The 26,717-nt window shown below is 39.7% G+C and overlaps 1 protein-coding gene across 4 annotated transcripts in view; it reads right to left on the bottom strand.

Moving 5' to 3' along the window:
• ppp2r3a (protein phosphatase 2, regulatory subunit B'', alpha) overlaps window positions 1-26,717 on the bottom strand; it is a 346,067-nt gene that overhangs the window by 160,744 nt on the left and 158,606 nt on the right. For all 4 annotated transcript variants that reach the window (XM_073040814.1, XM_073040812.1, XM_073040813.1 and 1 more), the window contains one exon: window positions 1,813-4,497. In XM_073040814.1, coding sequence (XP_072896915.1) covers window positions 1,813-3,912 — 2,100 coding nt within the window. In that variant the 5' untranslated portion in view covers window positions 3,913-4,497. The remainder of the gene's footprint in view (window positions 1-1,812; window positions 4,498-26,717) is intronic.

Raw genomic sequence — 26,717 nt, 5'->3', positions numbered from 1 at the left:
ATTTAATGTCCTTCTCACACCAATGTAGCCTAGTTTAATTTTCAACCACGTCATAGAGAAGAAATACTCTTTTTAAAAACAAAATTTCAGAATTTCAGATGTGGTTGCTGATGCTTTTGTTTAGTTCTCAGATGGGAACACTGCTGAAAGGCTAGGATGTAATTCACATCCCTATTTGTCACAAGAAGGTGCTGATGGCATGCTTTCTACTTGTGCCATAGTTATTATACTACTAAGTCCTTTAAGTCCTAAGTCAGTTAACAGCCAGCCACTGTGGTTGTCTAATGGAGTCTAATATAGCCAGGCTTTGTCAGCCGCTTCCCTTTCCTATGAGATTAGTGACCAGTTAAGTTTTTACTACAATTTAGTTGCGTCACGTTCACTTATACCGAAAGCAGCTTTTTGTCCGTGAGTCCAAAACTGAAATGGTGGATTTTGAAAAATATCCTCTGGACTGTGAATCCAGTTTTTTGGATTATTGACATCAGTAATATATCTCTAGGATCACTGTGCTTTTTGAAAGTCATGTATGAAACTTTCTGCAACAAATACTTATCTTTTACATAACTGCAAGTTTGTACTTTCACCATTTTGCAAATGGTGCAAATATGTCTGGTGCACATTATTCCCTTTTTGAATTCTTGAATGATCAGATTTTTGTATTCTGCTATAGCAAAACTTTCGATCAGGTTGTGATCAAAACTTTACAATGGCTAGCAACATATTAAAATATCATAGATTTCTTGAATATGCCCACTTGGCTCTTTTTTAAAGAGGTTGATTTACTTTGACACAAAATACAAAAGGAGATTTTCATTTGAAACAATCCACCAGGTGGGAGTGTGACAAGTGAAGATTATCTTGTGCTAGAACTCAACCTAAGTAAAGGACCATTGGCAGCTCATCTGCATTGCTGAAGTAAAAGGAAATGGAAACTGAGTGGGTCGTACAATATATATTTTTCACTCCTGTCCAATTCCAGTTTCACCCCTGCCATGTTACCCACCACTAGACACATACTAACTGGCCTTTTTCCCACTGTCTCTGGGACATCTGTTCAACTGCAATTAAATACCATTGAACTGTTCTTGAACTGTACTTTTACATCTTTGCCTATCATTTATTTGGAAAACGTGCTGAAAGAGCTCACATGATTTTTCAACCATATTTTATGCCTGCCAAGTTAAAATGAATTAATCTGAATCTTTAAGATTTAGTAACAAGATGAAAATTTAGACTAAACTTCTGGATGAAATCTTTCTCATTTGATCCGTTCTGTGGAACAACATTGCTTATGACTTCTGTAATCTGAAAGTTATTATCAGGAATATTGTAACTATCAATAAATTAAGAACTATTGGTCTGAAATCAAAAGAATTCTGTCATGTAGCATGCAGAAAGCCAGCTTGCTCCTCACTTGCTTGACATTGCCACACTTAAAGACCAAGGCTAAAAACTTAAAATTATATCCATGCCACTAGTTTTGACTGACAGAAATTGCTTAGCATATTCATATGGTTAAAAATTACATCTAATTGAAAGAGGATCTAATTATCACAAATTAAGGGAAAGGAAATCACAAATGATCACAAATGACAAGGAAAGAAAGTCAAAGAAAGGATTTGGATGTGATCGTTTGTGAAAGGGCAAAACCCCCCACGTAGCCTTGAAGTTAAAACAATAACATGGCTCATGATCCTTTTGATATTTACCATGTTGAATATGTGAGCTGTTGAAATGAACTGACAGAATGACATCTAAACAGGAATGCATATGGCATAAAACAAGAAACGTGTGCAGTTTGACTCTTACCTTGATCACCTCTGGTGTTTGTTGAACTGATAGGTATGAGCTTGTGTCTTTAGCTGCGAGTGGCTGTGTTGAGTGTTGAGAGTGCTTTTTGCAAGATTCTGAAGCTTGTGATAATGTATCTTGGAGTATCTGCATTACTTCTTTTTCTCTTGCCAAAGTACCTTTATTACTCCCACGATCTACCAGCTCCTGAGCGAAACCTTCTATACTTTCCAGGATACGCAAAAGCAGGGCAGCATCATCTGCTTCACTTTTATTATTTGTATTTACATTGGTTCCTTTAGTGGGAGAAGGTAATAGTGCAGTGTCGTTCTGTGACTCTTCTCTGTGTTTATTTCCAGACTCAGTGATCAAAAAATTGAATTGTTCTGATTGCTGACTATAATCTTTCAAGTCAATGTTATTGTTCTCAGAAGAATCACATTTCTGCCTGGCTTCTATTGTTTGAGAAAATGATTCCAAATCCATCAGTAACTTTTCAATATCTTCTTGTTGGATTAACTTATCATTTTCTGTTTTAGCTTTGGAGGGTTCAATAACTTCAGGGGTTCGATTGACCTTATTGGAACACTTGGGAAAGTCAGAGGCTGCGCGGACACAGGATTTACTTTCTCCCATATTATCTCTAACTGCAAACCCTGTATCTCCTGGTCGTCTACAAGCATCTGCAGGAGAGACCTGCTGTTGAGGCTCAAGACTTCTGGACACTCCGATATTGAAACAGTCTTTCCCTCTTGATTCTTGGACCAATACTTTGACAACATCGGAATCCTCCTGAATATAAAGAGGTTCCATGGACATCTTAGGAACATTGCCACTGTTTCTGGGCAGAAACGAATCTTGAGCGGAACAGCTATCAGTGTGATTTAGTGGAATTATGTGAGGTAGAACATGAGTTTGATTTACAGCAGTTGAGTTTTTTTGCTGGGTACCATTGTTTTGAAGATTACCATTAGATGAAGGCCTATAGACATTTTCAATAGGTTTCATGTTACAATTGGTGGCTCCATGTACTACTGGAGAAGGAGGTAGATTGGTAGATAGGGATGAAGACTGGACAACATCCTCATATCGGGGTGGTTGATCATTCCCAAATGGAAGGTATGGTATTTGCTGCAAACTATTCAGGCTGTTAACCAACTCAGCAAAATCATGCTGATTATCTCGTCCAGATAACCCATGTTCAAGTTCAAAAGGCAACTTCTTCAGGTAGCTAGAAAGTCTTGCCATTACATCTCTGTAGATTAGGTCTGGATTGTTGCAGGCATTACTGTTATCATTGTTAAGGGACTTGCTCTTAATGCATTGCTTAATAATCTCTGTGCATTTTTTCAGGTCTTCAGAGCACTTCAGCAGAATATCCAGGCAAACCCTTATATCCTCTCCTGAGTCAGAACTGTCCGGTTTGTGTCTTTCTAAAATCTTAGCAATTAAGTTATTTTCTGAGAGATTTTGGAAGTACAACTGTGTGGCGTTGCTGATATTTTGTTTGTGCAATGTATTAAAATTTGCCTCTTTTTCCTCAATAGTTGTTTTCTGTGCAAAACTAAAAGGAGGGCAATTCTCATTGCTGCCAATATGGTTGTAAGTTACATCAAAGTCTGTAGATTTTCTGCTGGCCATATCTGGTTTTACTTTCCTTCCTTTCCTGAAGGTCACATGACTTGTGGGACATTTCACCTTTTCAAATGCAAACTCTTTGATTTTTCCACTTGCCAGATTTATGGTATCACCAGTGATGTCTTTGAGACTCGATAAACACTGCGTGGCCATTCCCTTTTTGGCCCTGCTAGTTCCAGGCAGGAGCTGATGACTATCCACTGTGGCTTCGGCAGGAGTGGCCATGCTTTCAGCACTTGAAAACTTGTGAGTCAGGTCCTGAGCTCCTGCAAATCGTAGGCTAGATGAAGGCTGGACTGTAGGAGTCAACAGCTCTGAACAGGTGGCATGATGGACCACATTGCAGTTGATTCCAGCAGCATTCAGAAAGGCTTGACAGGAGCCATTACAGTAGTGTACAGTATGCTGGAGACGTTGATCTATTATGATACTGTTATAACAGTTCACAGTGCTAACAACGAGCTTGTACGTTGCTGCCATCGCACAGAATAACTGGGGGAAATTTTCCTCCAACTGCTTATCACAATATGACTAATAATTTCTGGCTGCGGTTCTGCTGAAACATTAAATTGATGGCACTGAGGCTTCTAGCTGTGTCATTCTCAGTCAGTACCTGAATATCCTTTTGAAGTCTTTTTTGGGATCAAATCAGGTTGTAACTGCAGACGCAGGTTCTAAGTGGTTGGCTCTTACAAAGCTTTTGAGGCTTGCAATGATAATGAGCAGTCAAATTGCAGCTGCTATTACCAAGTCAGTCAAAGCGACAATAGTCAGACGATCTCGTCATCTGTCAGTGTTGCTCTCTTCACTCAGGAAGCTGATGCAAAGTTCTCTGTAGCCAAGGCATCAGTTGCCATTCTTATGCTTTGGCTATTTGGCCTAGAGACAGGCCAATCGTAGCATCTGAGCTGCATCACATCAACGAAGAGACATTCAAGTGTGAAGTGATGCTTTTGGGGGGGCGTAGACTCGCCTGCTGAGTTTCAAATGTGGGCAGTAGATGTGCTTCAAAATTCAACAGACATGTTCACTGCCAATAGCTTTCTTCCTGTTCTCAAGCACCAACTGAAAGAGAGAGAGAAGCGACAATGTGACTCGTGAAGCTATGAACACATGACATAAGAATAAAAATTGAAATTATTTTTTTCATTATTTAATCCGTCACAACTAGACAATCAGAATATAATATTAGCTGTGTGAGACATCCATTTACTCTGTAACCTTAATAAGAAAAACATGGTTATTTGAGTGCACAGCTTTTGGTGGTGGGGAGTAGTGGAGGTAATTACTTTGCCGCTACTAAGAGAACAACCTCAGCAAAACAATGTTTGAAAATAATTAACTATAGTGGTGGAAGAATCCATTCACATTAGCACTGACAACAAGAACAGGAGACAGAAAAGAAGGGATTCCCATAACTGATTTGTCCCTGCTTCCAATCAACACTGAGTTATCTATTTTATTGTGTTAATAAGCATGAAATCATCTGGCCAGGGTCAGATGGGGCAAGGTATGCTCATTGTCAAATAGCTGCTGACATTAGAAGAACACATTTCCTCTCTGCTCCTAACAAAACCCCTGGGGAATGTTGTGAACCCTTCTTTACCCTACAGATAAAAGCATGCATCCAAATGTGTCAAGTGTCCACTGAGGCTATGTCCACACTAGACCGGATAATTTTGAAAGCGCCAGTTTCGCGTAAAAATGATAGGCGTCCACACTAAGCGTTTTTGAAAATACCTCCGTTCACATTAAAACGGGTATTTCGGCGAATCTCCTCCTACTGGGCATGCGCAGGACACATCTACTGAAAACAAGTATCTCGAATCTCGCCGTGAAAGACTTGGTGCGTGTTTGTCCAGTTACAGACTAAAAAAACTTAATTGCCAAATGACGGACAGCTGTTGGCTCTCACGCAGGAGGACTTAAAACTAAAAAAAGCATATATTGGAGCGTATGGAGGCAACCGACAGGGAGTTCACAGACAGTATGACCCGGCTGACAACGAACATTGAAAAACTGACTGACTCTGTTGCATTAATAAAGTCCCTTGTTTAATGTATAAAACATGTCTGCATCAGTATTATCTTGTATTTCCGTACAATGTTACGTTAGGCTGTTACGCATCTATTGTCAGAAAAGTACTTGCAAAAATAGGTAAACCACCTTCATATGAGCAAGGACAGAAAACAGAGCAAAGTGAGCATACTCATTTATTTAGTAAGTTATGGGTCAAAGTATTTGGTGAGTACATTTCTAACTCTGCTGGCTTCAGTCTCTTTGCCGTCTGTTCTGAAATTGTTAAGTTGCGTTCACGAAAACAATGCCGCCATCTGTTCCGGCTCGTCACGACAGCATTTTTAGATTTCTCCGGTTACCCCGTCCACACTGCTCTGCCCAATCCGGCGTTTTCAAATTTATACACTCTGGAGGGCGTTCTAGAAAAGCTCCGTTTTCAGGGGAGGAAAATGCCGTTTCAGTGTGGGTGGAGGGTCAAAACGAAGAGAAAAAGCTTTGGTTACGGATTTATCCGGTCTAGTGTGGACGTAGCCTGATTCTGTAGGAATTGATCTGAATGAAACCATTATTCACGCTTCACATTAGAGCCAGCGAGGGAATGGTGCTAAGTAATGGTTGGGTGCTGGAGGTTCCAGCTGTGGAGAACTACTGAGCAGCAGCCACAAACCTTGTGTCATGTTGATACCAGTCAGCCACGTGCAAATTAAATGATCTTTCGTAACTCCAATAGTGACAATTTGTAGTTATATAGCACCTCAGTCAATGAAATGCTGCTCAGCAGCATAATTAATTAAACAACTGACAATGTGCCAAAGGAGATATAAGGATAGATGTGCCAAAGCTTGCTCATAAACGTGATTTTTAAGCAAATTCCTAAAAAAGAAGAAAGCAATAGGGAAAAGAAATTCCAGATAATGGGACTCAAGCAAATAAAGGCACGGCTGTCAGAAATGGGTTGTGAACGAAAATAGAGAATGGGCAAGCAGCCAAAATTTGGCTACTGTAAAGTTCTAGGAAGCCGGGAGATTAAATGCCATTCAGGAGAATACTGGTAGATGTGATCCTGACATAATTGCTGGTGGACTGCTCCAGCCTCTGGAATTAGTCCTTAGAAATTGTATTGCAGTTAATATCTGGAGCTAAGCTCTAATTATTTTGGCATTTTAACCAGGCAGGATAACTCTTAAATCAGATATTAAGTCAAAAGTATCCACATTAATGGGTTTAATTATTTAAATTCAAAGGTGATATATGCTTATGGAGACCAAATCTTCCCAACATTTCAGTACTTATGGGAATAGTGTAGATGCTGACAAGATGGTCAGCATGTCGATAGTGCACTGTACAACTTCATGACTAAAATTTCAGAGCAACATTAAAAAAAGTGATTTTGAACTTCTGGATGTATATTTTAACACTATGTTAGTTAATTCTAACTTTAGCAGAAATAAAACCTAAAGGTACAGTTCTTCAAGTTCTAAAGGTTAAATAGCGCTGGCCCCACTGAGGCAGTGGTTTTCAAAATTATCAGAACTAATCAGCTTTTACAAAAAGTAACTTGCTCAATTTCATCTGTTAGGGACCTTTGAGTACTACATCAGTCGTACATTCCTGAATCATAAATAATAATATGTTTTGGAAGATTGGAAATGAAAAAAAACTGCAAAAATGTTACAATAAAATTCACTATCCACATAGCTCTGAGTCTGAGCAGTTTGATGTGGACCATTTCTACTCATTGCAATGTGAAAGTCATTTTGAGGCAACAGGTCGGAAGGGCTCAGCTGTAGTTCATCCATTCCCACAGAAGTAAGACTTGGATTTAAGAGGTGAGCGCTGGCTTAACGTTTACCACCACATCTGTCCACATGCACTGTATATCATGTGGTCCAACAGTGGTACATAGTTTAGCTGATATTTCCTCAGAATAATGCGAGGTTTCCATCTTACAAACTCTGTGCCTGCCCAGTCCTGACATAAGGCTAGACATCTCATTTGTTTCAATAGAAGCAAAGAGAAAGGTAAGCTTGAGAGAATACAGAGAAAATCACAAATTGACAAATTGACAAACACACTAGCTATGAAGTACTACCACATACTGCAATGTGTAGGACTTTAATCAGAAACCCATGTTTATAGTGCAGCTCTCATAAGTTATTAATTTTGTATAGAGCTTTCCATTTTCTGACAAGGAAGCATGCATCATGGAGTTTTACCTATGAATCTTTCCACAGATTGGTCTTCGCTAAGTTTTCTATTACTCTTTAGCCTTACTGTCTTTCCAGCTCCCCAGCACCAGCCTGTGGCCTCATTGCAGGGGACTTCGCCCAACAGCTATTGTCACCTATTATTCCCTGCCACACTCCACTTTGTTGTGATGCACAAGCTCAATCCCTGAATCCAACACTCAAAAACCCTATTTCAGAAACTACTCCCCTGAAATTGTACCCTTTTATATAAACCTGTACCACGGTGCAAGCAATCAGCTGCATTTCATGATCCATATGCCACCCACACCCCTCCGTTAACTTCGCAATTAGCAACAACTATGTTGAATAACACATTAGAAGGCATAGATCAGCTGCTCATAGCCAACTTAATGGTGCCAAAGTTATTAAGATTACACACATTAGAAATAGATTCTTCTTGGAACCAATGAGAGGGATGGAATACATGGTGCTTATGGGAGTTTGAAGCCAGAAGTACAAACATACTAAAGGATACAATTAAAGGAAACGTTTGACCTTTTCAAGAAAATATGCATTTCAACTAGCAACTCTTCTTAATTCTTAGGCATTTTTTCCCTGTAAAATGCATTCTATTCATCACACTGTACCTTCTGTTGATGCACTGGATATGATTTGTTAAGTAAAGGAGCAGGAATTAAATACAAAAATAAGAGAATATAAACATGTCCTGAACCCAGGCAACTCTAATTCTGATCTGGAAAAATTTTCATAATGTTGATATCTGGAGACAAGTAACTAATCATTAGAGAGTTGCACCTAATCGCTCTTAACACAATGGGTGATATAGAATTAAGAAAGTCAACTAAAAATACTGTACAAAAATGAAAAGGTGACAAATTTGATCCCTGCAATGTGTTCCTTGCACAAATTTGGTGAAATTAACTTAAAATACAGATAGTATTTTATCTGGGACAAGCTTTAGTTTTTAAATGTTTTACTTGAATCAAGCATTATTTAGTGAAAAGGAAGTGAGTTCATAGAATTAAGTTTTCTTCCTGTATTGGGACAATGGCTGGGTGAGGCATGTACTTAAGTGAAACCGACAAACCCCAGAGTAACATAGAAAAATATTTTGTGAATTGTTTCTTGGAAACTATTCAAAAACTGATTCTTGGATTGATTTGGGTGTATCTGACCATAAAATTATAAGGCCATAAGACATAGGAGCAGAAATAAACCATTTGGACCATTGAGACTGTTCTGCCATTCCATCATGGCTGATTAATTATCCCTCTCAATTCCATTCTCCCGTCTTTTCTCGGTAACCTTTGACGCCCTGACTAATCAAGAACCTATCAACCTCAACTTTAAGTATACCCAATGACTTGGTTTCCACAGCCACTCTACCCTCAGGCTAATGAAATTGCTCCCCATCTCTGTTCTAAAGGCAGATCCTTCTGTTCTGAGGCTGTGCCCTCTGGTCCTAGACAATCCTATTATCGAAAACACCCTCTCCACATCAATTCTATCGCCTTTTCAATATTCAATAGATCTCAATAAGATCCTCCATCATTCCAGCAAGTACATCAAACATCCTCAAATATTAACCCTTTCATTCCTGGGATTATTCTTGTGAACCTCCTCTGAGCCCTTTCCAATGTCAGCACATCCCTTCTTAGGTCAGGAGCCTAAAAGTACTAACAATACTCCAAATGTGGTCTGACAAATGCTTTTTCAATCCTCTGCTTTACATCCTTGCTTTTATATTCTAGTCCTCTTGAAATAAATGCTAACATTTCATTTGCCTTTGTTACCACTAACTAACTCTGCAAGTTAACCTTTTGGGAATCCTGTACAAAGTCTCCCAAGTTTGTTTTTACCTCTGATTTCTGTATTTTCTCCCCATCTAGAAAAGAGCGCACCTTTATTACTTCCATTAAAGTGCACGACTATACACGTCCCTACACTATATTCCATCTGCCAATTCTTTGCCCATCCTCTTAATCCTTCTACAGACTCCCTGCATCTTCAACCCTACCTGCCCCTTCACCTACCTTTGTATTGCCTGCAAACTTGGTCACAAAGTTATCAATTCCATCATTCAAATCATTGACAAATAACTTGAAAAGAAGCAGTCCCATCACAGACCCTACAGAACACCACTAGTCATCAAAACCACCAGAAAAGGCACCCTTTATTCCCACTCTTACCTTCCTGACAGTCAGCAAATCTTCTATCCATGCTAGTATCTTTTCTTTATTACCCTGGGCTCTTATAATTTTTAGCAACCTCATATGTGGCACCTTGTCAAAGACTTTCTGAAAATCTATCCACTGAAATAACATCCACTGGCTTTCCTTTGTTTATCCTGCTGAAGAATTCCAAAGAACGCCAACAAATTTGTCAGGCAAGATTTCCTCTTAAGGAAACAATGCTGACTTCAGCCTATTTTATCATGTGTTTAAGTATTTCATCCTCAATAATGGACTCCAACATCTCACCAACCACTGAAGTCAGGCTAACCAACTTATAATTTCCTGTCCTTCACCCCCCTCCCTTCTTAACGAGTGAAATAACATTTGTTATTTTTCCAGTATTCCGGAACCATTCCTGACTCTGGTGACTCAGATCACTACTGATGCCTCCAAAATCTCATCAGCTACCTCTTTCAGAAACCTTGGGGTATAGTCCATCTGGTCTAGGTGACTTATCTACATTCAGATGTTTCAGCTTCTCAAGCACCTTCTCCTTAGTAATAGCAACTGCCCCCTGACACTCTTGAATTTCTGGCATACTGCTGGTGTCTTCCACAGTGAAGACTGGTGCAAAGTAATTATTGAGTTTGTCTGCCATTTCTTTGATTCCCCTTACTAACTCTCCACCATCATTTTCCAGTGGTCCAATATCCATTCTTGCCCCCCTTTTACTCTTTATATGTAGGTATCTGAAAAAAAAACTTTTTGTATCCTCTTCTGTATTATTGATTAGCTTACCATTATGTTTATCTTTTCTCTTATTGCTTTTTTAAATGCCTTCTGTTGTTTTTAAAAGCTTCCCAATCCTCTAATTTCCACTAACTTTTGTTACAATGTACAGTCTGTCCTCTCTTTGCTTTTATATTGTCTTTGTCTTCCCTTGTTAGCCATGGTTGAGCCATCCTTCCTTTAGAATACTTCTTCTTTGGGATGTATCTATTCTGTGCCTTTTGAATTCCTCCCAGAAAATCCATCCAATGACGTTCTTCCTTCATCCCTGCTAGTATCACCTTCCGAACAGCTTTGGTCCTCTCACATGCCTCTGAAGTTGTATCACTGTAATACTGATTTTAGTGTCTCCCTTTCAAACTGCAGGGTGAACTCTATCATATTACGATCAGTGCCTCTTAAGGGTCTCTTTACTTTATGCTCCCTATACAAATGTGATTCATTGCACTGCCTGTTCTTTACTGGGCGCAATGACAAGCTGCTCTAAAAAGCCATCTCATTTGTATTCTACAAAACATGGATACAGTATTTGCAACTTTTGGATTTGTGCTCAGTGGACTTTATCTGGTGGTTTGACATGTTATGTAAGTTCTAAATTGAAAAATGTTAGAAGCCAAAGTGAAATACAATCTTTCCACAGCACAAAAATGTCATATTACAGAAGAGTCAGTCAGAGTTTGTGGGTATTATGTAAAGAGATGCAGATGTAGAAAACTAAAATATTATGCTGCTGTAGGAAGAGATGCATATCTTAACAAAGTCTTAAAGCACAATTATTGAGCATAGTTGAAATATTTTAGACAACACACTCTTGAAGCTTCTTCAGTGGAAGATGAAAATTTATGAAAAATTATTCAATTGACTATCATTATCTTAATTAATATGTTAAATAATTTCAAAATAATTTTGTTTTAAGCAAACATGTGATTGCATACTTTTGTGCTTGTTCAATTTTGAATATCCATGCAGTTTAGATCTGCATTATATACAGCTTCAACCAGAGTTCCTACTTCTGAGCACTCTTAGTGGCAATATTGGAAAAACTTATTTGGAGAACTTCTGAGAAGAAGACTTAACCACATGGTCACAAGCATGGAGGCATTTACTGACTTGATAGCACTTGAAGAAGCTTGAGATACATGCCACCCTAATTTAAGAACATCTGATTTATGGATATCCCCTTCATGTGAACAAGTTCCCGTAATATTATTAAGTTCAAAAGTCTGATATATTGTATGTAAGTACAGATGTTCCTACGAATGGCAGAACTTGTTTCGTCTTTCTTTCTTTCTCTCACCACTTTCAGCAATTGTTCTTTCTTTATCATTATTATCTGTGTTTGATGCCAGTCACTGCCATTCTGTGGAGGTATAGTTACATATCGAGTGTTTGTTTTGCGTTTCTTCTGCCGTAAACAAAATCTACTTATTGACATCTTAAAAATGGAACCTGCTCATTACCCAGTGTAGGCCTCTATTGAAAAATGCTGATACCACTTGAACTATGTCTTGGCAGGAGTGTGTACCTTCCGGTTAGGGGAACTGGGAGGACAGTGAGAAGCATTCGAATGGCCAGAGCTTGAATTTTAGAAATTTACGCATGTTAGATATTAGAAAAAGAGATGAAGGAAAACTGAAGGAAAGAAAATAAAATGAAGTTGTTGCAAGTGGAGGACAACCTTGCGAACTGTTCAAATCTAATGCCAGTGGAATATCCTCAAGATTTGCAGCTGTTGTTGCTGACAGGAACTTTACTCATGCTTGGAAAAGTGGCTTTCCAGAATAAATGGACTGTAAAGATTTTATTTTCTCTAACATGGATGTATTACTGTTGAGGACACCTGCAGTTTTTAAATATTTTAAAATAAATCCCAGATGCACAGAACGGAAGCATGCTAAGACAAAAAAAAGAGAACATGTATACATGGCAAACTAGTTTCAGTGTTCTTTATTGCATATGAATAATATCACTGTAGGCCATATTGGGCTTATCAGGTCTTTCCTATCCAGCTTCTGCTGGGAGTAAGCTAGAACATCAGATTAAACTGAGGATTGTATCCCACAGGCTGCATACTGCATATTATTTAGTGACCTCCATCACTAGTTGCAACAGGCTGACGAGTCATTTTTCTCACCAATGTCTGGAGATGAAAATCATGTTGAAGGCTCTAATGATTGAAGTGTTCCAAACTGCCAACTTAAGGAATGTGTGCAAAATGAAAATAATCTGCTAAAAAAAATAGCTGTACTGATATAAACAGTTGATGGAAAGGACCTAAAATATTGGCAATTCATAATCCTACATGAATGAAACACTAAGCATGATTATCTCGAATTGCTAAAATTAATTTCAGGGCGCATGGTAGCATAGCAATTGGTAGCATAGATGTTACTACAGCCTGGGGCATTCTGGAGTTTGGAGTTAATTTCTGACAACATCTGTAAGTAGTTTGTATGTTCTACCTGTGAACTGCATGGATTTCCTCCCACAGTCTAAAGAAGTACTGATGTTTAGGTTGATTGGTCATTGTAAGTTGTCCTGTGATTAGGCATGGGTTGCTGGGCCTTGCGGCTCATTGGGCTGGAAGGGCCTGATCTGTGCAGCATCTTTAAATAAATAAATAAACAAACAAACAGACAAATCAATTATAAGCAGGAAGTTAATATTGGATTGCGGGGTATAGAGGCACAGATTCAGAGCTTCAAATGTGGTCCCAGTTTGCTCGGAGAACATCAGACTGAAGCTTACAGATCCAAATCTGGCCCAGGGTGGACCATTTGTTTAGCATGATGTGACAACTTATCAGGTTTTAGAAATAATCCTGCTCTCGCCCACTGAAACTATTAATGCTGGTTAGAAGCCTGGTGAGTTAACAGAGCTCTTCACTGGTTGACTGCAGATAGTGTACTGTGTGTGTTCACAGGAATTCTGCATTTCCACTAGCAAAACAAATGTGGTTTGCCTTATGTTTGTGCTTGTACTTAGGCCTTTATTTAGTAAAGGAGGTCTGAGTGCTGCGGTAGGCTGGGAATTGTTCCATTTCACCTGTGGATTTGAATTCAGTCCAGACAGCTGGGACTGAATTCTTCGACTGTTTCTCTCTTTGCTAGTTGTTAAAAGAGGAATTAAACCTAGTGGTGAGAGTTATTACTTTATTTTATTTTGTTAGTTATCTAAATAGCGTGGATGATATTCTTCTCTTGAATGACAGAAATGTTACTACCATCACCATTTTTATTACTCAGGAATGCAAAATACCACAAATCCTTTGCCACAACTATTACTGTCAGCAAAAGCATTTCTGTTTCCAACATATTAAGGGCACTGAGAGCTTTGAGCACAGGCATGTCTTCTGTGATTAACTTCTACTTTGTTATTGTACAGTTACTCATCGTAGATTCCCCCTTGGTACCATGTAGTGAGTCATCTGAAGAGAAGATGGCCACAGGAGATTCGTTTCTGTAGAGGTCACCAATATGGAAGCATACTCCCTTCTGCCTTCCCCTGTCTGGACATGATTGGCATTCCAACTAACATACTAAACAACCAGCAGTATCCACATCCTGTCAGATTTTTAAAATAAATGTACTAATATGTACAACACAACAGAGAGAAGTTCAGCAAAAAAGGATCAGAAGCCTGGAACATTGAATTCAGGAGGCATTTTTCCTGTCTGTGATTGGAACCGATATTTTAGGTAAACTGAGTGATAGAAGAAGTGAATGGTTCATGAATAGTGTGATATCAACCATCTATTGTTTATAGATAATTGGACCTTCATGTCCACAATAAACAGTAGAGACTATAATTACACAATTGAAAGGTGCTTATGAATAATTATTGAAAAATAATTTTATTACTTGGGTATAAGGAAACATCAATGATTTTTTGATCCCAAAAGATAAAGCAGTGATAGGAAGGGCAGAGGGCTTTATACTGTACAAATCCTTAATTGAAAATATGTTTAGAATAGTAAGGTGGTGGTGTTGTGATAGTCAAAGGCTAAAGGCCCAATTGCGACCTAGATCATCCCTGTGGTTAGGAGTGGATGGAATGAAATACTGAGGACCATGCTGTGTGGTAAAAAATCATACACTTTTGACTCCAACCCTGGGCAGATCATAAAGGATCATACGGAGGATGAGGTAATTAGGAGAGTAGGGAGACTTCTACAGAGGATTTAGGTAACATGTGATCTGGGAGGGGATCTGCAACTACAGTTTGTGTGGAAGATATTAAGGTCTGAGATCATGGCTGATCAGACTCAAAAACAGCTTCTATCCTATTGTTATCAGACTCTCGAACAGACCTCTTGTTCCTTGCATTTTATTTGTCAACCTGCACTGCACTTACTCTGTGATTGCAGTATGCCAGCACCAGCAACTCGGGTTCTATTCTTGCTGCTCTCTGTAAGAAGTTTGTACGTTCTCTCCATGACCGTGTGGGTTTCCTCCAGTTGCTCCAGTTTCCTCCCACAAGCTGTGGGCATGCTCAGCTGGCACCAAAAACATGGGGGCACTTGCACATCGCAGCACATGCCCGACTGTGTTGGTCGTTGAAACAAATGATGCAATGCAATGTATGTGTGTTGCCCTTAAGGCATTTATTTAACTTTATTACATTTCCACTTTAAATAATTTGTTTGCAACTATTTCTAGTTAAAGTTAAAGTTCATTGTCTGTGATGTATCACGGCATGTGATGACGTCACCCCCGGTTTCGCCGTGACTTGTGGGTAAGTTCCGGTTTGGAGAAGGTGGAAAGGTGGGGGCCGTGCGTGCAGCATGATCGTGAAGAGCTCTGTGTCTACCCACAAAAGACATTATAGAAGCAACGCTGTAAGTTCATATGACAGTATTTGAAGTAAAAATATTGATGCGGATTCTGTTAAAGGAAGTGGCGGTTGGAGTGGCGCACAGGGCGGCTTTTCAATTTCAAACAAGGGGGCGGCTTGAGCCTGGCGGTGGTTTGACGTGACCCCTCCCTCCCCTGGGCGGCTGAAGACACTCGCTAAAAGAAAAGAGCGTGTGTGGTCTCAAGAATGAAACAGATAGTGTATATATTTTGTATTATTTTATCAACAGTTTTCACCATACGTTAATGTGGAAGAGTGAACAGTAAACAGCTAATCTTACTGCAACTCTGTCTTCATTGGCTCCAGTTTAACTTGGTGTTTAGTCAGAGTTTCAATACACTGCACGAGAACACTACAGTATGTTTCGATGTACATGTGACAAATATAGCTAATCATTCTTTCTCTTTTATGATGTTCTGCATTCAGCTTTGATTGACTGCTTTGATGTAATTATGTATAGAATGATCTGTCTGGATGGTACTTAGAGCAAAAGCTATTCATTGTACCTCAGTCCATGTGACAATAATAAACAAATACCAATTGGGTCTGGTGCAAAGTAGAAAATTAAATTTGCAACTTGAATGATCTTTTTTGTCATCAACACTGTAATCCACGTATTATTAACTCTGACAAATATGTTATATAATTGTATTTTTCTTTAGGAAGAGAAAAGCTTGGTCAGTAATGTTGCAACTGTGGTAAAATCCAGTTTTACTGCAGTCTGCTGTTTTCCATAGCCCATAAAATTAGTATTCAAATTTGGTGCAAACAAAACCCTCCAAGCTACTGGTGCACTGTATGTAGAATCTAATTAAATTTACTTAAATCAGCTCCTAAAAGTCATTGTACTTATGCTGGCCATTTTAACATATACATTATTCAAGGGTCGCTGATATTTCACTTTTTTTTACCTTCTGGTTGATTTCTCATAAACTGAGAAGTTTGTATTAAAATTTACCATAATAACCTCTAATGTATTAGTCCAGAATGATAACAATTAAGTTACTATCTCTCTTAATAGAAGGCAGGCAAGCTTCTGGGAAATGGCCCACTAATCCTATATTTACAGTACTATTTATTTTGTTTTATTGAGATTTAGTGTGGAATAGACCCTTTGAGCCTCCTTGCCCAGCAACCCTCAACTTAACCTTAGCCTAATCGAGGAACAATTTATAAAGACCAATTAACCTACCAGTCAGTATGTCTTTAGACAGTGGGAGGAGACTGGAGCACCAAGAGGAAACCTACAAGGTCACGGGGAGAAGACACAACCTCCTTACAGGCAGGGGTGGGAATTGAACCCAAGTAGCCTTTACTGTAAAGCATTGTGCTAACCACCATGCTACTGTGTCACCCCAAGGAAATTTTTAAGGGAAGTTTAACACCATAAGATATGATAGATAGATAGATAGATAGATAGATAGATACTTTATTCATCCCCATGGGGAAATTCAACTTTTTTTCCAATGTCCCATACACTTGTTGTAGCAAAACTAATTACATACAATACTTAACTCAGTAAAAAAATATGATATGCATCTAAATCACTCTCTCAAAAAGCATTAATAATAGCTTTTAAAAAGTTCTTAAGTAGTTTACTTAAATACATTAAATACAATCAACCCCGGCACTTTAACATATCTTACTCCTGGCGGTAGAATTGTAAAGCCTAATGGCATTGGGGAGTATTGACCTCTTCATCCTGTCTGAGGAGCATTGCATCGATAGTAACCTGTCACTGAAACTGCTTCTCTGTCTCTGGATGGTGCTATGTAGAGGATGTTCAGAGTTATCCATAATTGACCGTAGCCTACTCAGCGCCCTTCGCTCAGCTACCGATGTTAAACTCTCCAGTACTTTGCCCACGACAGAGCCCGCCTTCCTTACCAGCTTATTAAGACATGAGGCGTCCCTCTTCTTAATGCTTCCTCCCCAACACGCCACCACAAAGAAGAGGGCGCTCTCCACAACTGACCTATAGAACATCTTCAGCATCTCACTACAGACATTGAATGACGCCAACCTTCTTAGGAAGTACATTCGACTCTGTGCCTTCCTGCACAAGGCATCTGTGTTGGCAGTCCAGTCAAGCTTCTCGTCTAACTGTACTCCCAGATACTTGTAGGTCTTAACCTGCTCCACACGTTCTCCATTAATGATCACTGGCTCCATATGGGGCCTAGATCTCCTAAAGTCCACCACCATCTCCTTGGTCTTGGTGATATTGAGACACAGGTAGTTTGAGTTGCACCATATCACAAAGTCCTGTATCAGTTTCCTATACTCCTCCTCCTGTCCATTCCTGACACACCCCACTATGGCCGTGTCATCAGCGAACTTCTGCACATGGCAGGACTCTGAGTTATATTGGAAGTCTGATGTGTACAGGGTGAACAGGACCGGAGAGAGTACGGTTCCCTGCGGCGCCCCTGTGCTGCTGACCACCGTGTCAGACCTACAGTCTCCCAACCGCACATACTGAGGTCTATCTGTCAAGTAGTCCACTATCCAATCCACCATGTGAGAGTCTACTCCCATCTCCGTTAGTTTGTGCCTTAAGATCTTGGGCTGGATGGTGTTAAAGGCACTAGAGAAGTCAAGGAATGTAATCCTCACAGCACAACTGACCCCCTCTAGGTGAGAGAGTGATTTGTGCAGCAAATACGTGATAGCATCCTCCACTCCCACCTTCTCCTTATATGCAAACTGAAGAGGATCCTGGGCGTGCCTGGTTTGTGGCCTCAGATTCTGTATTATCAGCCGCTCCATGGTCTTCATCACGTGCGACGTCAAGGCAACAGGTCTGAAGTCATTCAACTCCTTTGGTTGTGGTTTCTTCGGTACCGGGACAATACAGGATGTCTTCCACTGTCTGGGTACTCTTCTCTGCTCCAGGCTCATGTTGAAGATGCGCTGTAGTGGTTCTCCCAGCTCAGTAGCACAGGCCCTCAGTAATCGTGGGGAAACTCCATCCGGTCCAGCCGCCTTGCTGGTACAGATCTTCCTCAGTTGACCTTCCACCTGTGCAGCCGTAATCCTGGGCGTGGGCAAGGTCTTATATATATGCTTTAGTACATTCTTCTACTCTCCGGTTAATTTGTCACTAACCATCTATCCAGAACTGTTCTAAAGGTATGAATTAACATAGTAATGCCATGAAATCATAGAGCAATTTCAGCACATCACCAACAGACATTAAATCAGGAAAAGAATCCTTTGCTTGTCAAAGCTGTCAATGGGCTCTAATAAATGCAAAACATTTACAACAATTTGCAAAAGACTTCTTGAACCTGTCAAAAGTTGAAAATCCAATATTCATTGTTAGGAGCTATTCTGTAATACCATATCAATATTTGAGTTGCATGAATTGCTTGTGGAGTTAACAGGGATGTTGTGGAAAGGGCACTTTAGTGGCAATACAACACATGTTTAAACTGGAAAATTGTGACTTCATCCATTGCTAACTTTCCAGCTTGCAATCAGTTTAACATTTTGCCAGAATGAGTTGGCTTTAGGTTGTAGGTTTACACCTAACAAGAATGGTTGTGTTTGCCCAAACGAGGCATTTCCAACTCTTGGACAGAATGATTTCTCCAGCAGAGTAGATTAGATTCAAGAGCAATTGTGTGTTGTGACATGAAGCTCCTTGAACCATTTGTTCTCCTAATTTAGAAAGGCAAAACTGATTAGTTTGTATTACAACAAGATCCATGAAGAATGGGTAATATTAAATACATCAATCAAGGTGGAAAACACATTCCTTTTTAAGCAACAAAGAGAAAGATTTTGCTGAAATATGTGGGGTCAAATGACACATATTAATCTTGTGAGTAACAGATATGCCAGTTGGAAGTTACTGTGTTGCACAGAGGCCCCCAGCCTGGGGTCCACAGACCTGTTTGTTAATGGTAGGGGCTTGTGGCATAAAAAAAGGTTGGGAACCCATGCTTTAGCATTTCAAAAAAGGCATGCCATGTGATTTTTCTGTCGTTCGTGCATTTGGGCATTAGTTATCTATTAACTTCCTCAGAAGGAAGATGTATAGCATACAAATATTCTTTTAACAAGGTATGCTGGATTTTAGACTTAAACATTTGACTTTATCTGCTTTGTTTTAAGAATTTGTTTTTTCTCTTAAATTTTTAAATAATTGTTCATTTTCTTTAAAACATTGATTAGTATAAAAAGTTTTGCTATGCCACAGAAGCATTGAGAAATATTGCAAGTTATTGACTGCTGGAAAAGCCAGAGGTTGTTAGTTACCTGACAGTTTTTTCCCACATGCTGGGGTTTAAATGTGAAATACACCCAACCCCACCCCACACCACACGCATAATTGGTCTTACAGGCAATAACCCCTGTTGCTTAAGAGGGCCTTGCCACTACTTCCCAGCAAGTTTCTGCTGCAGGATGCAAATAAGTTTGGAGTCAGTCTGGCAACTTGCCACTGACTGCAAAATTTCTGCCATAGAACTCATTGTTTTAATTTATCATTTTCCCCAGTCCTTACTGTATTTATTTTTTCATCCTTAAATCTCATTGATTGAGGAGAAACATGATTCTCAGCCATCAAGATGTCTGTCATTTGCAATGCTGTTAATAACTTTTGTTCTCACAATCCTGTGTGTAAAATATTACCAAAGATAAACATACATGAACAATTCTGACTAATGGTACAGGCTTGAAAATTTGGCCCATACTGTTTCTAATTTATTCTTAGCAGGACTCAAATCTCCATGGCAACATTGACAGTTTAATGCCGGTTTTAGATTTGGAACTTCCTGAACATTCTGAACATACAGATCAGAGAAAACTGAGATGACAATTGAGAAAGGAAGCCATTCGTCAATATGCACTATTATTATATTCATACTGAGATCCAGTTACAAACAGTCATCCAGTCTTCTGTACCTTCATGAGGTGGGACAGTGCATAACCGAAGCTTACAGGACATATTGACAGTTTTCCTAGGCAGAGTATTTTGTTTTTATTGAATAGTACCCAAAGTAAATTTAGGCATTCAGCACCGGGAGCAACAGTTCACCAGTTTAATTGGACTTGGCTCCGTTACACCATGATGTACTATTTCTTCCTGTGTTATATGGAACAATATTGCATAATACTATATAAAACTGACAATGTAATGGAGAGAAAAATTAAGCATTTAACATTTTTCTCATTCCAAGCTGCCCACAGCAGAGGCTTAAAAGAATAAACAAAAATAATTGAATAATTGAAATTACAGATAAAGATCTTTGGGTTATTGCACCAAAAGTGCCACAGCCTCTGTCTCCACCATAATAATGTCATAAAATTCACAAGCCTAAACATTGTGTACAGATGAAAAATCATAGTTAAAATACAATAGTTAATTTACTGCATTAATTATAGAAGTAAAGTTTTTGTGATATTCAGATAAAAATCAGAGCATTAGCCTGAAATACTGAAGGCTGTTTAATTTCACAAATTGCACCATGAAACAGTGCCACCATTCCATGGTTAAACACTTGCTGACTGTTCGTCCAGCAGTCAAATTCCAGCTGGAATGTGTTTAACAATGCAATGCAGAATGGATAACTAAACTGCAGTGACTCCGCCAAGAGCTGAGGGATGTGGAAATCCCGGTGGAAACAATAGAATAAAGTTTTTGCTTTTGGAAAGTGAGACGGCAGTCTGATGGGGTCACCGGCAACACAATGGCAAGAGAGCTGGGAGCACATTCTCCAGTTTTGCGGATTGATGTGGCAGGGATTACACGACCTAACCTAGCTCATAAAGGGTAAAGCTCGTGCTCAAATAACTCTTTTCTTTGGGAAATAGACTTAACTTTCTGCATGTATTAGCATTAATATATCACCATGTGGATAATAAAGCTCATCACTCATGTGAGCAGCTACAGTAACAAGTACACACCCACACACATAGTCTCTTCTTTTGCAAGCTGAAGTCACTAGGAACTGCAGGCTGATGGGCCAACCATGTCACAAGTCTACCTCCTTTGGAAGAAAATATGGTTCTTCGATGGGGCACAGTGTGGACAGCCATAAATTTCCGGAGTTACTGACAACATCCTTAGAGAACCATGCATATTTCTCAGTGAGATTCAGCCACCCTTTCCCTACTGACCATTGTCTGCTCTATCTATGCAATAACATTCACAGAAAAGCATACCTCGTTTTCTCACTGTCTTTGCAGGGACAAATATGGATCAGGAGGTATGCAGCTCTCTCAAAGCTACATGAGGAGGAAGAGGAGGTGATGGACGAACAGGTGAAGCATCAACATGAGGAGTCAAGTGGTTTAGACACTGTGGCTCAAGCCAACTTGATCCTCCTGGCTTCATGGAGACCACCTGTGTAACCACAGGCCGCATCTGACTCCATGCAGCACCAGATCCTACACAGGCACCACGATCAGTAAGAATCTAGAGCAGTGGGCTGCATTTCTTGAGGAGAGGTAACTGAGACTGGTGGCCATGAGAAATAAGGCTCATGGTGAGGCCTGAGAAAATGTAGACTACCTCCTAGATCCAGGTAACTATCTTTTGACAAAGGTAAATATCAATGATGAAATCCTCTAATGCCTTTTAAGGAGTCAGTAGAGCCTTGGATATTAAAAGATCAGGACCTCAAACCTGGTATGTATGCAAGATGGCAGTGATCCTCCCCTTCAAAAATCCTTCTGTGGTTTGGACTGCCTAAAGCAGGCACATCAAGGCATTGGAAAGGAACCACCAACGCCAATTTCACAAAATCCTCCAAATTGACTGGAAGGATAAGTGAAGTGATATCCTTTCTCAGGACTGAGGCTCAAGTTGCACTCATTGAACTATGTTGAGCAGATCATACTATATGCATGCCCACCACCAGATTCCTGAAAGAGACACTTTTCATTTAGGCAAACCGAGAAATAGATTCTTTCATGTTCTCAAGGTTTTCCTAGAGAAATATAACAACCCCACCACCTCCTGGGAATCATGAGTAAGCAAAACGGAATAGAAGCATCTGGGATAATATGGAGAACCCTGAGGTCATACACATGGTAGCAATGAATAAGCATCAGATGTAGCAGAACCGCCTCATAAACTATTCACCCACTCATCATGACAGCCACCTCATACACTATGCTGTTACTCTCCACGCCTTATGGCACATTGGGCAGCAACCTTGCCATTTCTCTAGCATTTGTCTTTTTTTTATGAGGCTGAGTTGCTCAACCCAGCACAGATGGAAAGCGCGCAAGGAGCCAGCCGGATTTGAACCCACGACCACTCGCCTCAAAGTCCAGTGCTAATGCCACTACACCACCAGCCATCATTCTTGTACACTATGGAATAATCACACTCACATTTGGTTTCCTTTCCCAAATAAGGGTGGCAGGTTAGCCTACTGTGGAAAGAAGAGTTATGTGTGTTCCCTGTGAAGATGGTATGGACTGTTATTAGCTCTTCTTTTGGTCTACTACAAGGTGGACATGGAAGTGGAAATCTTTCCTACTCAGGATGAGCTCGGTATTATCAGTGGGTAACCTGTGGGCATTGCTATCTTTTAAATTGAGAACCAGCTGTATTAGCAAATGAATGCACCTACTCTGCCAGTTGAAAATAAAAATCCTTAAAGAGAGCAGAATGTTTGAAGTAATGAACAGAAACCTGTGAAGTTTGGCATAGAACTGTAGCAGCGACCTGGGAAAACCCAAGGATTCAGAAAATAAAAGTTGTTATGATTTTCTGGGACTCAGCTTGCCTAACTTCATGCAGGATGACAAGAAAAAGTCATGTCATAGAATCTGACAGCATAGAAACGGAACTTTCAGCCCATCTGATCTGTGCCGAAACATTAATCTGCCTAGTCTTTTCGACATGCACTCAGGTCATAGCCCTCTGTACCCTTTCCATCCATATATTGATCCAAATTTTTCTTAAACATCGAAATCGAGCTTCCATACACCACTTGCACTGCCATCTCATTCCACACTCTCACCACCCTCTGAGTGAAGAAGATTTCCCCCATGTTCCCCTTAAACATTTCACTTTTCACACTTAACTCATGAACTCTAGTTATAGTCTCACCCCACTACAGTGGAAAATGCCTGCTTGCATTTACCCTAGCTATACCTCTCATAACTTTACATAGCTCTATCAAATCTCCACTCAATCTTCTCTGTTCCAGGGAATAAAGCCTTAACCTACTCAACCTTTCCCTATAACTCAGGTCCTCAAATCTCAGCAACATCCTTGTAAATTTTCTAAGTATTCTTTCAATCCTATTTAGATCTTTCCTGAGGGTAGGTGACCAAACCTGCAACCATTACTGAACAACATCTTATAGACTTCAGCAACATCTTATACAATTTTAACATAACATCTCAACTCCTGTACTCAACACATTGATTTATGAAGGCTAATGTACGAAAAACTTTCCTTACAACCCTATCTAGCAGTGATACCACTGTCAAGGAATTATGGATTTTTATTCCCAGATCCCTCTGTTCTACCACACTCCTCAGTGCCTTACCGTTCACCATGTAAGATCTACATTGGTCGATCCTCAATAAGTGAAATCCCTAACACTTGTTTGCATTAAGCTCCATTTGTCTTTTTTTTTTTAGCCCATTTTTCCAGACAGTCCAGATCCCCCAGTTCTGGCGTCATCCACAAATTTGGTGATGCAATTTACCACATCATCGTCAGTATTACTGATATAGATGACAATCAGAAATGGACCATGCACCAGTCTCTGTGGCACACCACTAATCACAATCCTCCAGTCAGAGAGACAACCAACTGCTATCGCTCTGTGGCTTCTCGCATGAAGCCAAAGTCTAATTCAATTTACTACCTCATCATGAATGCCTAATGAATGAACCTTCTTTACCGACCTGCCATGTTGGACCTTGTCAAAGGCCTTGCTAAAGTTCATGTATACCATATCCACTGCCTTGCTTTCATCAGATTTCCTGATAACTTACTCAAAAGTTTCTATAAGTTTGGTTAAACACAACCTACCATGCACAAAGCCATACTGACTATCCCTAATCAGTCTCTGAATATCGAAATATTTATATATCTGTCTTTTAGAATACCTTCCATAATGTTCCTCCCACCCTTTTGGCACCACGCATAGATTACCACTCTGACCTTCAAAATGACCAATTTTGTCCTTTGCTGTCCTTTTGCTCATAATATATCTGTAGAATCCCCCAGGATTCTCCTTCTCTTTACCTGCTAGATCAATCTTATGTCCTATTTTAACTCTCCTGATTTCTTTCACTTGCATTTCTTATCCTCCTCAAGAACCTCATTTGTTCCTGCCTGCTCTGCACCTCCTTCTTTTTCTTAACCAGGACCGCACTATCTCTCAAAAACCAAGAATCCCTAAACCTGTTATCCTTGCCTTTTATTCTGACAGGAACATAAAACTCTGTATTCCCAAAATTTCACCTTTGAAGGCCTCCCACTTAGCAAGAACACCTTGGCCAGAAAACAAACTGTCCCAAGTCACACTTGCCAGATCCTTCTCCAATTTAGAATCTCAACCCAAGGTCCAGACCTCTCCTTTTCCATAATTACCTTGAAATTAATGGCTTTATGATCACTGGATGCAAAGTGTTCCCCTACTCGAACTCTTGTCACCTGCCCTGTTTCATTCCTTAATAAAGATATAGCCTTGCACTCTCCCTGCTTGGCAATTTATGTACCGATTAAGAAAACTTTCTTAAACAAGTTTTACAAATTCTCTCCCATTTAACCCTTTCATAATATGGGAGTCCTGGTCAATATGTGGAGAGTTAAAATCATCTACTGTCAAAACCTTATGTTTCTTACAACAATCTGCAATCTCTCTACAGATTTGCTCCTTTAAATCCCACAGGTTGTTGGATAGTCTATAATATATAATCCCATTAAAGTGCACATACTTTCATTTCCTCAGTTCTACCCATAAAGCCTCACTGGGCGATCTATCCAGTCTGTTCTGACTGAGATCTGCTGTAACGTTTTCTCTGGCTCGCAATGTCACCCCTCTTGCTCTGTCACATCTAAACCACCAGAACCCTGGGCCTTCAATTGCCAGTCCTGTCCCTCCTGTAACAAAGTCTCACTAACGGCTACAATGTCATAATTCCACGTCCTAATCCATGCATTAAGGTCATCCACCTTTCCTACAATAGTCACTGCATTGAAATATATGCAGCTCAGGACATTAGTCCCAACATGCACCACCTTTCGATCCTGACTTTGTACATAGGCTTAATTACATTTTTCTCCACAAGCTCTCCACTATTTGTTCTGGTGCTCTGGTTCCCACCCCCCTGCAACACTAGCTTAAGTGACCTTTCCTGTCCCCCCGCCTCCCCCTACTCAGTAGCACTAGCAAACCTTCCCACTAGGATATTAGTCCCCATCCAGTTCAGGAACAAACTGTTCCCTCTGTATGGGGCTGTTTTCGTATCCACATTTGCAAGGTCAAGTCATCCAAACTCCCATATATGAATAAATTTTGCAGATACTTGCAGATGTGATAAGATAGAGTTTGAAGGCAAAGATCTACAAATTTGGAGAAAACAACGCAAATAAAATATGGTCCAAAGCGTGATGAAGAAGTGTTGCTAAAATGTTAGTGATAGAACACGTTCCAGTATCTCCTTCACAGAATTTAATAGACTGCAAAATGGAAAATGATGCCATTAGATGTGATAATTCCATTAACACTTTATCATTGCAAATACTGTAGGTCTGGTATTAATTCTATCAAAAATCATTATGGGCAGACATTGTCACTTAGTGATCCACACTGGATTTCATTTTATTCAGTCTCTTCTGTGAAGGGATCCAATATCCAGGGCTATTCTGAAATTGCTAAAGCAATTATTCCTGTGTTATAAGGCTGAATAGATAAAAGTTTAGATCAATTAAGGCAAGTGTTCGCTGATTTATTACTGAAGAAATACAAACATGATTCTTGGAGACAGTTAAATGACCTTCAGAAATGTTGATAAGATGAGAAGGAAATATGGATTAAGTTTGTATGATGCTGACATGTTGATATATTCCCTGCAAGGAATTCTCAGTATGCTGATAGCTTTTGGCAATAGTTTAAAGTTGGCTTTGCTGAAACTTATTAGCCACTTTACAATTAAACTTCTAAGGATTTGCTGAGTGTCTGAAAAGGAATCTTTGCTTTGAAGGCAATGAGGAGAAAATAAAAATTAATTCTGAAACCCATTAATCACAGCTACA

Source organism: Hemitrygon akajei, chromosome 3 (genome assembly GCF_048418815.1).
Source record: "Hemitrygon akajei chromosome 3, sHemAka1.3, whole genome shotgun sequence".
Classification (NCBI taxonomy): domain Eukaryota; kingdom Metazoa; phylum Chordata; class Chondrichthyes; order Myliobatiformes; family Dasyatidae; genus Hemitrygon; species Hemitrygon akajei.
This window is presented reverse-complemented; position numbering and strand designations above follow the sequence as displayed.